This window comes from Tupaia chinensis, unplaced genomic scaffold (assembly GCF_000334495.1).
Source record: "Tupaia chinensis unplaced genomic scaffold, TupChi_1.0 Scaffold000360_1, whole genome shotgun sequence".
In the NCBI taxonomy this organism is placed as follows: Eukaryota; Metazoa; Chordata; class Mammalia; order Scandentia; family Tupaiidae; genus Tupaia; species Tupaia belangeri.
Genome location: NW_006159856.1, coordinates 1360495 through 1374369, shown reverse-complemented (window position 1 = coordinate 1374369; position 13875 = coordinate 1360495). Strand labels below are relative to the sequence as shown.

Sequence of the window (13875 nt, the reverse complement as noted above, 5' to 3'; positions counted from 1 at the left end):
TCGGCTCCAGTTTGCCGCCTGCAGCCGGCGGCCACGCGCAGGCGTATGCCCAGCGACCACGCGCAGGCCCAGGGGCCACGCGCAGGCCCAGCGGCCACGGACAGGCTCAGGCCTGGCGGCCACTCACACGCCCAGGGGCCACATGCAGGCCTGGCGGCCATGCGTAGGCCTGGGGGCCACGTGCAGGTGCAGGCCCAGCGGCCACGCACAGGCTCAGCGGCCACGCGCAGGCCCGGGGGCCACACGCAGACCCGGTGGCCACGAGTAGGCCCAGGGGGCCATGCACAGGCCCGGCGGCCACTTGCAGGCCCAGTGGTCACGCGCAGGCCCGGCAGCCACGCGCAGGCCCGGAGGCCACACGCCAGCCCCAGAGAGGCAGCAGAACATGGAGCAGAGCCCCGGTCGTGCAGGGCAGGGGGTGGGGGCCGCGCAGGCGCCCTATACCATATATGTTTGAAAAGAAAGTTTATTCTGTTATCAGACTGTACTGTTTGATACATATCCATATCTATTTATGATATTTGGGTCTTTTGATAGTTTGGTTCTCTGTAAAGCAGAGAGATCATATGAGAGATTTTAATGCTGCTTCCTCAGACAATTTTATACCAAACTGGGGAAATGTAACGTGTGTGGTTTGGTTGAAGGGCACCCTTCTCCAAATATCTTCTTCCTTTCCCTCCCTGCAGTTATCATCAGATCTATTTGTTTGAGCCAAGGCAGTGTCTGCTTGAGACATCCTCTCAAGTGGCCTTGAGAGGGACCCAGTGGAAGCTATTCTTCATATACTTATCAGCAATATGTTTCCTGGGAGCAGGTGTGGTGCACATACAGGGTTTCCAAAATAAAGGCAGGGAGTAAGGGCAGTCTGTGACACAGAGGTTTACATGTATTTGTTCTGAGCATGGATGCATTTTGACTTTTTGCTTCCTTTTCAATTACAGCTCTTTGCAGTATCAAGTTTAAGTGAGCAAAATAGTGAGCAAAATAGCTTAACATATCGGGAAAGGGGAAAAAGCTAGAAATGCATTGGTACTTAGAAATCAACTTGTGGAAATTAATGCAGTCCAGGATGTCAGCGAAAATTGTGAGAGAGGCAGTTCCATGAACTATTCTCCACAGGAATGACAAAAAAAAAAAAAAAAGGCCAAGATGGTCAGAATCAACTTTGTCAGAACTCTGAAAAACAGTCAAAGGTTTATAGTAACTAAGCTATAACAAAAAAGCTTAGTTTTTGTTCTTTCTTCAAAAAGAAAGAAAAGGCAGCTTAAAAATGTTAGAAGGATGGGACCAGCTGATGGAGAAATTGTTATATCACTGGACTCCCACATGACCAACCACAGTTCAAGTCTTGGACGGGGAGGCTGCAAACTCACACCAGGCACATGTGCATGTATGTCCAAAATCCTGAGAGGAGAGTGGAAGAGAAGAGATTGCAACGTGGCCATCCCCTCAGGGGTTGATTTCTCACTTTCTGTCTCTGTCTCTCCGGCGAGCGTATGCACCCTATAGCAAAAATCTCTCTTTAAAATAAATAAATAAATAAATAAATAGAGCACGCCAACAGTGCCATGGTGCACTGGATCCCACATGGCTAACTATGCTATTCAAGTTCTGGACCCAGCAGTTTGAAAAGCAGACCAGTATGTGTGCATGCATGCTCAAAATCCAGAAAAGAGGGGGAAATGGAGAATAAGGGATAGCAGCATGACCATTCTCCATGGGAGATGTTTTCTCACTCTCTCTTCTCTGTCTCTGTCTCTCTCTGGTGAGTGTACATCTCCCCTTGGCAAAATCATTTGTTTAAAAAGTTGTTAAGAGAGGGCTGAATGGTGTACAGCTGTAAAACATGGTGCTCTGTGAGGCAGATCCACATGGGGTGATTACCTCTTTGTGTCTAGAGACCTGACTAAGAATGCTGGGCATGCATGTGCCCTTGAGCTGGGCTGGCTGAAGCTGGGGGTGGATCATAGTATCAAGAACTTGTTGGGGGTGCTGTCCATCTCTCTTGCATGCACATGTATGTGATTATGAGAGAAATAAATAAGTAAAACTTTTTAAAATTTTCCTTAAAAATAGTAAGAGATATTTGTGGTATTTTTACTTGCCCTTGCCTTTACCCTCATCCCCATCCCCAGACTTGGAATCTTTCTTTTCTTAAGAATTATTTATTCAATTTTATTTGTTCATCTATTTTAATTTAACCAGAGAGAAAGAGAGGGAGAGAGAAAGTGAGAAAGCAAGCCACCAGGTCCAGGACTCTAACCATGGCTGGCCATATGGGAGTGTCCAGCACCTTAAGCCCACCACGCCACCTGCTGGCCCCTCAGACTCAGAATCTTGAAGATGGCAACTGTGTTCCCAGTGTAGGACCTAGTCCCCAGTTCTGGAGGAAACAGAACATCTCTTTGTTTTCATTTGTCTGGGGGCCACAAACAACCTGTAGGCATTTGGGGCAAAATGTTATAGTTGATGGAAATAATAAAGCACTGAAAGCTTGGAGAAAACGCTGGGAAGATTTTTAAAGAAATCTGGGAATTCAAAAGTACCTATGCATCACAGGAAACTTAGAAAATCCCAGGCATGCCTAGGGCAGCTGACTTGCTCAACAAAGAGCTAAGACCCTGAGATTTCATTTTAGGCTTGTCTCTAGGCTAGTGCAAGTAGGAAGTGAAGGCTAAGGTAGAGTTGTAAAAGCTTGACTAAGGACTGGTAGAGGGTCCCAGGGTCAAACCAATCACAAAGATAAGGAGAGGTTTCTTGTTTCTCTCTCTCTCTCCCTCTCCCTCTCCCTCTCCCTCTCCCTCTCCCTCTCCTTTTTCTTCTTTTCTCTTTCTGTTTTTTTTCTTTCTCTGTCTTTTGACTCCTGAAATCTGCTATGCTCTGTCCATCAGGGAAGTCTGGTAGATGATAAAGATGTTTACAAGAGCACCAGGCAGGAGGAGGTGCCCAAGGCACATTGCTGGCTGCCTGACCTCGGGAAGGCACTCTGGAAAGAAGGAGGAACTCTTGATGGTGCTGACAGTGTCTGGTAGCTTCTGTGCTACTCAGATGGCTCAGTTTTAATCTTTGAAGATTGGTGTGGTTCAGATGCCGGTCAGATGTTGAGTTGATCTTTATTCTGTCTGAATGCTGTAGCTCCAGGAGGGACTCATCCTACTGGCCTTCTGCTGTGAGAGGTCAGGCAGAGGTTGCTCATCTAGTCCTACAGGGAACTAGAAAGGACTAGAAGCCAGCTTACTTGCTATAACTGCCACAGACATTGCCCATGTTCTGGCTTTCTTGAAGTTGGGTGGGTAGTCATTTTGTGAAAGCAGTTTTTGGTTTCTATTTGTGGGTACCCCAGAATTTGGGGGCTGTTTGTCTGTCTTGCAACTGCTATGGTCTTATTGTCAGTATCTATTTTGGGGCCCATGCCAAACTGCATGCTACAAATGTCTCCCCTGCCCATGTGACAGGCTCAATCTCAAATGATTAAAAACCTCCAGAGGAAGACTGTGCAGGGATGCATGAGATTTGCACTTGCTGCCCCCTCTGCAGACAGTGAAACTGTGCCTAACGGTATACTGTCTCTCCACACAGGAAGGACATTCCTGTGGAACACGTGACTCATGAGGACAGAGAGCAAACCAAGAAGCTGGTGTACTCGGTGGTCTACGGAGCAGGTGGGCTGTGGACAGGGGCTGAGCTCTCAGGGTCACTGATAAGCTGGGTGGCCATGCACCTGTATTTAATTGTGGCTGTGCCTCACAGAACAATTCTGTGCATTCCATTGTTTTCACGGTGATGACATTAGCAACACCAGACACTAGTCAGACCTCTTAACATCACTGTCTTACTCAGTGTCATAGCCAAGCATTTCAGGTGAACTGGAGGTGCACTTTGTAACCAAAGTCACTGCTAGGAGAGACAGGGCTGGACTTTGAGATCAGGCCACCCAGCCATCCCCCTATATCACACCACTGTGCTGGGTGTCATCTCTGTACTTGGAGACCCTCGAGGAGTCCCTTACCCATGTACTCACTCCAAAGCTTTATAAGTTAAATCACCTCAGGGTTCGCCCCATACAGTGGTAAAGAGAGTTAGATCCCACATGGCTGATCCCAGTTCAAATCCCAGCCCTGAGAAGCTTAGAAAACACTCCCGGTATGTGTGCATGGGTGTCTAAATTCCTGACAGGATGAAGAAATGGAAAGAGGATTGTGGTGTGACCCCCCCATGTGGGTGCTTTCTCCACCGCCCCCCATCTCCCCCTCTCTCTCTGGCAAGCACATGTTCCCTCTGGCAACTATAGATACATACATACATACATACATACATACATACATACATATTGGGTTTTCAGAAAAATTTTGCATAGAAAAATATGTCATAACTTTTCAACAACCTAATAGGTAAATAGATTTTAAAATATACTATAAGTTAGACTACCTCAAAATGTGGTATGGTTTGATTTGTTCCCACTTCTAAGCAGACATCACATCTCCCCTAGAGTTGAGCTCACCCAGCTGGGCCAAGCAACCAAAGCCAGCTAGGCCCTCATAGAGCACAGGACCAGGCTTCTGGCCAGGAGCAGAGTAGAGAGGTGCCCAACCTCAGGGGCCCCAGCAGGAGAGAGGAGGCCACATCAGGAAGTACTGGAGGACAAGAGGCTTGGTGCATCTGCTAGAAGTGCCCCCCACCCCCCACCACATAGGTATTTCTTCTCCTTTTCTAGCCCCATAGTAGAATAGGCCTCTGTTCTCTTCCACTCTGTTTCCTTCACCTCTTCCTTAACTCCCTGACCAGAGGACTATCTGAAGCTTAAAAATGTTTTACTTTCTCTGGGTCATGCTGAATCATGTAGCCTAATCTCCCTTTAGGAGGGATTGTCGGCCAGCCAGCTCCTCCTTAAGGAGGAGTCCATCTGGCTCCAAGAAGCTCCTTCTGTTTGATCAGCTCTACTTTGAGTGGCAGAGCCTATGCAAAGACTCTGAGAAGAGGATTTGAAACTCTTTGTTTACTAATGGAAAGACAGCAAAATTAAACAAGCTTCAGTACAAGAATAATGGGGCAAATGTGGTTATCTGGGAACTGCCTTGCACATCTCCAGCTTGACTGAAGTGCCGTGGGTTGTGCCTCCAAAGTGCCCTCCCTGAGGTGAAAGGACTTGTTTTTCTAGAACCTACCTCAGGGCTCTGAACTTGCAGTTCCCTGCTAGAATGCCCCCCCATACTCAACTCGTCCATGAAGCTCACACCATACTTCTTCAGATCTCCAGTCAACTTTCACCTTTTGTCCTCTTGAACCACTGATTCGGTTACTCGTTTCTGGAAAGCAAATTGCAACAAACTTTGTGACTTAAAACAACACACATTTATTATCTTATGGTTTCTATGGATCTAGACAAATCTTAGCTGGGTCCCCCACAAGTGTGAGCTGGGTCTGTGGTCTTATCTGAGGCCTGACTGGGGAAGATCCTCTTCTGTTGGCCCTAGTTTCTTACCAACTGCCATCCAGAGGTTGCCCTCAGCTCCTTGCCATGTGGACTTCCAGCACTGGCAAAGCCTAAGACATGGCCCCTTTGCCCAAAGCTGGCAAGAGAGTGAGAGGTGCCAGCTGTATGCCTGCTCATCTGTTCACAGCCTCATTCAACATCTGACTCAGACATGAGCTCTGTGAGCCGACCTTGTGGCACAGTGATTAAGTGCAGAACATCAGGAGCCAGGTCCCACATGACCAAACACAGTTCGAATACCAGCTCTACATTCTGAAAAACACACCAGACATCCGTGTGTGTGTGTGTGTGTGTACATACATACCCAGTATCCTTATGGGAAGAGAGATGGAGGAAAAGAGATTGTGGCATAACCGTGCCCCATTGGAGGGTGACTTCTCTTTCTCTCTCTCTCTCCACCACCTTCCTTTTCCCCTTTCTCTCCCCTCAACCTCTGATGAATGTACATATTCTCCAGCAATTAAAGTAAAAACAAACCATGAGCTCCAAAAGACAGGAGGAAGCCCTTGACAGTTTTGCTCCCTGCCCAGCACAGAGAAAGAGCGCGATAGTCACTAGACAAATCAATGGACTTAGTGGTCTTTCAGCTCCACTTTTGGAAGCCTTTTGATTGTGTGCACAATTTGGGGGCAATAGAATGAACGCATTTCAAAGATCTAAACTCAGTGGGTAGCAGTCGTCTGACACTGAATTGGTTCTTTTCTGAGCTGTTGGTCATTTCCTCCTCTCCGCATCTTCTCTGCTGCACCCCTGAACCTTCTTGGGCCCTCTGTCTTGGAGAAAGGCAGTATTCTGCCAAATTACATTAGATTCTGAAGCCTTGCACCTACTCCAGAAGATATACCATTAGCTTCAGTTTTGCAGGCAGAACTTTGCCTCTGGCCCCTGCTAGAAGGGAGTTGTGACTCTCACCTCCTGCCTAAGGGCCTTGCATGAGGCTCTCCAACTTTCTGAGCTGTGTGTCCCTTGGCACATGCCCTTGTGGGCTTGCTGGGCAGAAAATGCACACAGTTGACTCGGTTGCCTACCACCACTCTAGTCCCACACCGGCGCTGTGCTGTCAATAAACACTTTTGAGTTTCCTATGCCCTCTCCTTCAACCCAGCTGGGGCTGGCCATCTCAGTCAAGTCAGGAGAGAGGGGCAGAGGACAAGGGTAGAGTATGCCAACGAACTTTGAAGGCAGGCTCTGCTCCAGGAGGACTTGGCACATATCCCTCCCACTCCTAACCTCAGGAACCCAGTAGAAGGTGGACTTCACTGTAGTCCGTTTGGCTCCTGTAGCAGTCACTTTATTTTTTCCCTCCTCTGGAAAGAAAGAGTTACACTTTGTAAATAAGCAGTGAGTCACCAGTGGTGGTGCTGGTAAAAAGGGTAATTTGGCTGCTTTTAGCTCTGACAGTGACACCAGGTTCCCACCCTTAGCCTCCCTCTGCTGTTTGCATCATTCCTGTCCAGCTTGACAGCGGTGATTACTGTGTATCTGCTGCTGTCGGCCCTGGCTGTGTCTCTGTTCTTGTGTTTGAAACCAGAACCTTGTTAGATAAGCCAGGTCTGAGGGATCCAAGTGAATTTGCAGGTCTTCCGGGCTGCCAGGGGTCCTCACCAGAGAGGCTTTCGGTGGCATGTCATGATGCATTTGCATGTGCACACGTACCCAGATGGCCCAGAAGCTGCGGCTGTGAATGCTGGAGGCATTGGCAGAGCACTGGTCCAATGCGTTCTTAAGAAAATGGGCTACACAATTGTGATGAGAACCCTAACAAAGACAGCAGAGGGAGCATAGGACTGTGATGAACACCAGAAATGCTCAGAAGAAATGCTGGGTTCATGTCCTCAACCCTGCAGCACACGGGTGCGTCCCCACTCATTGTAGGACAGGCAGGGAGCACACCTGGCGGTGGAGCAGCAGTCATCCCGCTCTTGCCACCTCTAGGAGGCAATTCCCAACTCCTCTGGTCTTATCCTGAGCTTCCCGTTGCTCTTAGAGTGAGCCTAACACTTAATTGTTTTCAAATTACTGACTGTTTCTTAGGTTTGCTTCCACAGCCAGTTGTTTGACTTGTGGGCATTTACTGAGCACGTGCCACATGCAGATTCACCACAGGCATAGGAGGGTCATGGAGGAGAAAGGCCCAGCACCGGCCTCCACAGATAACAGGAGCAGGACTGAGGGCCCAGCACCTAGCCACTAGCACATCTCTAGGAGAGTCTGTACTGCCAAGAGAGCCCAGAGGAGAGCCATTCATTCATTCATTTAAGAGAGCTTTTTGCTATAGGGCACATGTGCTTGCCAGAGAGACAGAAAGCAAGAAATCACCCCCCAGGAGGATGTCCATGCCACAATCCCCTCTCCTCCACTTTCCTCTAAGGATTCTGGGCACATACACACAGGCACCTGGCATGAGTTTTTAGCTGTTGAGTCCGGGACTCAAACCACAGTCAGCCATGTGAGAGTCCGGCAATGTAACCATTACACCATCTGCTGGTCCCAAGGAGAGCCCTTTACCTGAAGAGAGTTGGGAGAGAATGGGAAAGCTGCTCAGAGCAGCAGGACCTGAGCTAGGTTTTGAACACTGAATACGAGTTAGTCAGGGCTGTTCTAGCATTCCTGAAGGCCCACTGTGTACCAGACAATCGCACTGTCCTAGAGATGTCAACAGAGTGAGAAACTGTTAGCTATATATGTGAGGCAAAAGAACACTGGAAAAAAGGGAGTAAAGATTGTCTTCTGAAAGCTGAAAGTGCAACACACACACACACACACACACATACACATGCACACACATAATATAATTAGCCATCTGTGGGAAAAGTCAAATCATATGTTCATGGAGGAGTTTAGTGGCAGGGAGCACTTAGTACTTCCATTAAGCAGATCCTAGCATGCTCTCAGGGAGGCAGGCCTGTGTGTGATTACAACTTAAAAAGCAGATGCCTGGGCCAGCACCATGGTTTCGTGGTTAAGGGAGCAAGGTTCCACATGGCTGACTGAGAGGTTTAAGTCCCAGACCCAGCAGCCTGAGAAACAAATCAGCGTTTCTGCATGCCAAAATCCCAACAGCATGGAGAAATAGAGAAAGGGTTGCATGTGACCACAGTCTGTTGGGAGGTGCTTTTTCCCTCTTTTCTCTTTGTCTCAATGTCTCTCTCTGGTGAGTGCACACACCTCTTGCTAAATTTTTTTTTAAATAAAAATATTTAAAATGAGAGATAAAATTAAAATAAATAAAAATTTAAAAGACAAACATGATTCATTGAATGAAAGTGTGTAATAAATTTCTATGTAAAAAAGGAACCAATCTACATGAAGCACAGAATGGAAAAACTCTGCAGAGCCAAAAGTTGTTCTGCTTGGAGGAGAGACAGTGACTTTTGAGTGTGCCAGTCTCAAGGATATCCAGAGAGGGGAGAGCAGAAATCCAGGGTCTGGAGAGCTGAGTCTCATCTCAGTCTCTTATCACTGCTCCTTTTGAAGTTGCTACATCATTTTCTCCTTTTGTAGACTATCTTTCTTCATATACAGTGCCCTTGGCCACCCACTAACCTTTATATATCCCAACAGAAGAAAGGGAAGAAATTATGTCTCAGCCATACATATTTAGAAGGAGTGGTAAGACTTCTGATAAGGTCAAGTAAATGCCATACGGCCAACCCTTCCATAGATATCAACTATAAACTATGGTGAAAGTATTTTTTTAAATGACCCTTTGAAGGCACTGGAAGGCGGCCAGAAGTAGACAGAAACTGGAGGTTGGAGACACTTTACAACCCTCTACCAAATACAGGCCTCACTTAATGCTGTGAATGGCTGATAGAAGTCCATGGTCTTACTGGTTTAAAGAACCAAAAGATGGAGTCCTATGCTCCCTCTGCTGTCTGGTGCCACCTCTAGGAGGCAATTCCCAACTCCTCTGGTCTTATCCTGAGCTTCCCGTTGCTCTTAGAGTGAGCCTAACACTTAATTGTTTTCAAATTACTGACTGTTTCTTAGGTTTGCTTCCACAGCCAGTTGTTTGACTTGTGGGCCTTTACTGAGCACGTGCCACATGCAGATTCACCACAGGCATAGGAGGGTCATGGAGGAGAAAGGCCCAGCACCGGCCTCCACAGATAACAGGAGCAGGACTGAGGGCCCAGCACCTAGCCACTAGCACATCTCTAGGAGAGTCTGTACTGCCAAGAGAGCCCAGAGGAGAGCCATTCATTCATTCATTTAAGAGAGCTTTTTGCTATAGGGCACATGTGCTTGCCAGAGAGACAAGGATTCTGGGCACATACACACAGGCACCTGGCATGAGTTTTTAGCTGTTGAGTCCGGGACTCAAACCACAGTCAGCCATGTGAGAGTCCGGCAATGTAACCATTACACCATCTGCTGGTCCCAAGGAGAGCCCTTTACCTGAAGAGAGTTGGGAGAGAATGGGAAAGCTGCTCAGAGCAGCAGGACCTGAGCTAGGTTTTGAACACTGAATACGAGTTAGTCAGGGCTGTTCTAGCATTCCTGAAGGCCCACTGTGTACCAGACAATCGCACTGTCCTAGAGATGTCAACAGAGTGAGAAACTGTTAGCTATATATGTGAGGCAAAAGAACACTGGAAAAAAGGGAGTAAAGATTGTCTTCTGAAAGCTGAAAGTGCAACACACACACACACACACACACATACACATGCACACACATACTATAATTAGCCATCTGTGGGAAAAGTCAAATCATATGTTCATGGAGGAGTTTAGTGGCAGGGAGCACTTAGTACTTCCATTAAGCAGATCCTAGCATGCTCTCAGGGAGGCAGGCCTGTGTGTGATTACAACTTAAAAAGCAGATGCCTGGGCCAGCACCATGGTTTCGTGGTTAAGGGAGCAAGGTTCCACATGGCTGACTGAGAGGTTTAAGTCCCAGACCCAGCAGCCTGAGAAACAAATCAGCGTTTCTGCATGCCAAAATCCCAACAGCATGGAGAAATAGAGAAAGGGTTGCATGTGACCACAGTCTGTTGGGAGGTGCTTTTTCCCTCTTTTCTCTTTGTCTCAATGTCTCTCTCTGGTGAGTGCACACACCTCTTGCTAAATTTTTTTTTAAATAAAAATATTTAAAATGAGAGATAAAATTAAAATAAATAAAAATTTAAAAGACAAACATGATTCATTGAATGAAAGTGTGTAATAAATTTCTATGTAAAAAAGGAACCAATCTACATGAAGCACAGAATGGAAAAACTCTGCAGAGCCAAAAGTTGTTCTGCTTGGAGGAGAGACAGTGACTTTTGAGTGTGCCAGTCTCAAGGATATCCAGAGAGGGGAGAGCAGAAATCCAGGGTCTGGAGAGCTGAGTCTCATCTCAGTCTCTTATCACTGCTCCTTTTGAAGTTGCTACATCATTTTCTCCTTTTGTAGACTATCTTTCTTCATATACAGTGCCCTTGGCCACCCACTAACCTTTATATATCCCAACAGAAGAAAGGGAAGAAATTATGTCTCAGCCATACATATTTAGAAGGAGTGGTAAGACTTCTGATAAGGTCAAGTAAATGCCATACGGCCAACCCTTCCATAGATATCAACTATAAACTATGGTGAAAGTATTTTTTTAAATGACCCTTTGAAGGCACTGGAAGGCGGCCAGAAGTAGACAGAAACTGGAGGTTGGAGACACTTTACAACCCTCTACCAAATACAGGCCTCACTTAATGCTGTGAATGGCTGATAGAAGTCCATGGTCTTACTGGTTTAAAGAACCAAAAGATGGAGTCCTATGCTCCCTCTGCTGTCTGGAGTTTGGGGCAACCAGAGAATCTGGAAATTGAAGGAAGAAATTCCAGAAAAAAAAAGAGAGCCAGGGGAAGCCCAAATTCTGGGTATGCACTCTTCTCAAGTCTCTAACTAACTCCTAACTATCCATGAGTAGGCAGACTTCAAACAGCCCACCTAAGGCTAAAAGTACTGAATGACATTTTAGTTATTTCCCATTCTGGGGAAACAAAAGCTTGAAGTTTGACTTTGGACAAATTAACTGCCCCCTTTAAAAATAATAATAAATCGGTATAAGTCAGCCAGTGGCATGGTGTTTAAGGCAGCTGGATTCACATGACCAACTGTGTGGTTCAAGTCCTGGACCAGTGACTTGAAAAACATTCTGTGCATGTACACATACATGTCCAAAATCATGAGAGGAGAATGGAGCTCTTGCTAAATTTTTTTTTAAATAAAAATATTTAAAATGAGAGATAAAATTAAAATAAATAAAAATTTAAAAGACAAACATGATTCATTGAATGAAAGTGTGTAATAAATTTCTATGTAAAAAAGGAACCAATCTACATGAAGCACAGAATGGAAAAACTCTGCAGAGCCAAAAGTTGTTCTGCTTGGAGGAGAGACAGTGACTTTTGAGTGTGCCAGTCTCAAGGATATCCAGAGAGGGGAGAGCAGAAATCCAGGGTCTGGAGAGCTGAGTCTCATCTCAGTCTCTTATCACTGCTCCTTTTGAAGTTGCTACATCATTTTCTCCTTTTGTAGACTATCTTTCTTCATATACAGTGCCCTTGGCCACCCACTAACCTTTATATATCCCAACAGAAGAAAGGGAAGAAATTATGTCTCAGCCATACATATTTAGAAGGAGTGGTAAGACTTCTGATAAGGTCAAGTAAATGCCATACGGCCAACCCTTCCATAGATATCAACTATAAACTATGGTGAAAGTATTTTTTTAAATGACCCTTTGAAGGCACTGGAAGGCGGCCAGAAGTAGACAGAAACTGGAGGTTGGAGACACTTTACAACCCTCTACCAAATACAGGCCTCACTTAATGCTGTGAATGGCTGATAGAAGTCCATGGTCTTACTGGTTTAAAGAACCAAAAGATGGAGTCCTATGCTCCCTCTGCTGTCTGGAGTTTGGGGCAACCAGAGAATCTGGAAATTGAAGGAAGAAATTCCAGAAAAAAAAAGAGAGCCAGGGGAAGCCCAAATTCTGGGTATGCACTCTTCTCAAGTCTCTAACTAACTCCTAACTATCCATGAGTAGGCAGACTTCAAACAGCCCACCTAAGGCTAAAAGTACTGAATGACATTTTAGTTATTTCCCATTCTGGGGAAACAAAAGCTTGAAGTTTGACTTTGGACAAATTAACTGCCCCCTTTAAAAATAATAATAAATCGGTATAAGTCAGCCAGTGGCATGGTGTTTAAGGCAGCTGGATTCACATGACCAACTGTGTGGTTCAAGTCCTGGACCAGTGACTTGAAAAACATTCTGTGCATGTACACATACATGTCCAAAATCATGAGAGGAGAATGGAGAAGAAGGGATAGAGGCATGCTTTCTCACTTTCAGTCTCTCTCTCTCTCTTTCCTGCCCTCTCTCTGGCAAGCATATGTGCCCTATAACAAAACAAAACAAAAAAATGAGTACTCTGAGAGTAGCATAACAGAACCCAAAATCTACAACATATCATTTACTGTATCTAGGATATAATCCCAAATTACTTGACATACGAAGAAAGAAGATAACTCAAAAGAAAAGGCAATTGTGGAAGCAGGTCTTGAGATGACTCAGGTGTTGGAATTAGACAGAAATTTTGCATCTATATGTTCAAAGATATAAAGAAAGATATATCTATAATAATGAAAAAAGGAAACCTCAGTAAAAATTTTAAAAACTAGAAATTCTAGGGACCAGCAGTTAGCATAATGGCTATGTCGCTGGACTCCCATGTAGTCGACCACGGTTTGAGTCCTGGACCCGGTGACTTAAAACTCACGCCAGGTGTGTGTGTGTGCGTGCCCAAGATCCCCAGAGGAGAATGGAGGAGAAGGGATTGTAGCGTGGCCACCTCTCCTGGGGGGGTGATTTCTCGCTTTCTGTCTCTCTGCCTCTGTCTGTCTGGCGAACTCACGCGCCCTATAGCAAAAACCTCTCAAAAAAGAAGACCTGGAAATTCTTATTTTATTATTTTAATTTTTAAAGAATTATTTATTTAGGTTTATTTACTATTATTATCATTTTATAAAATTTGCTATAGGACACATGCACTCACTAAAGAGAGACAGAGAGAGAGAAACAGAAAGTGAGAAAGCAAGTTACCAGGTCCAGGACTTGAACTGTAGTCATCCATGTGGAGTCCAACACCTCAACCACTGTGCCAACTGCTGGTCCCACCACACAGGTTTTTTTTTTTTTCTTCATTTTTACAGTTTTATATTTTTCTATTTTATTTATTTATTTATTTGCATTCATTCACTGTACATCATTACAGCATACAAAATGAGATTTTCCATCCAGAGTACACTGTATATTGTCTCAATCAAGCACATCAATAAACATGTTATTGTCAGCAAATAATTTTCCATTTCTTGTTTTCTGTATGTTTTGCTTT

General features: G+C 45.4%; 1 protein-coding gene across 1 annotated transcript in view; it reads left to right on the top strand.

Annotated features, from left to right (window-relative positions):
• POLN (DNA polymerase nu) overlaps nt 1-13875 on the top strand; it is a 280130-nt gene that overhangs the window by 237503 nt on the left and 28752 nt on the right. Inside the window, 1 exon segment of the mRNA XM_027773586.1 lies at nt 3580-3662. Within this exon segment, the coding sequence (XP_027629387.1) occupies nt 3580-3662 (83 nt within the window).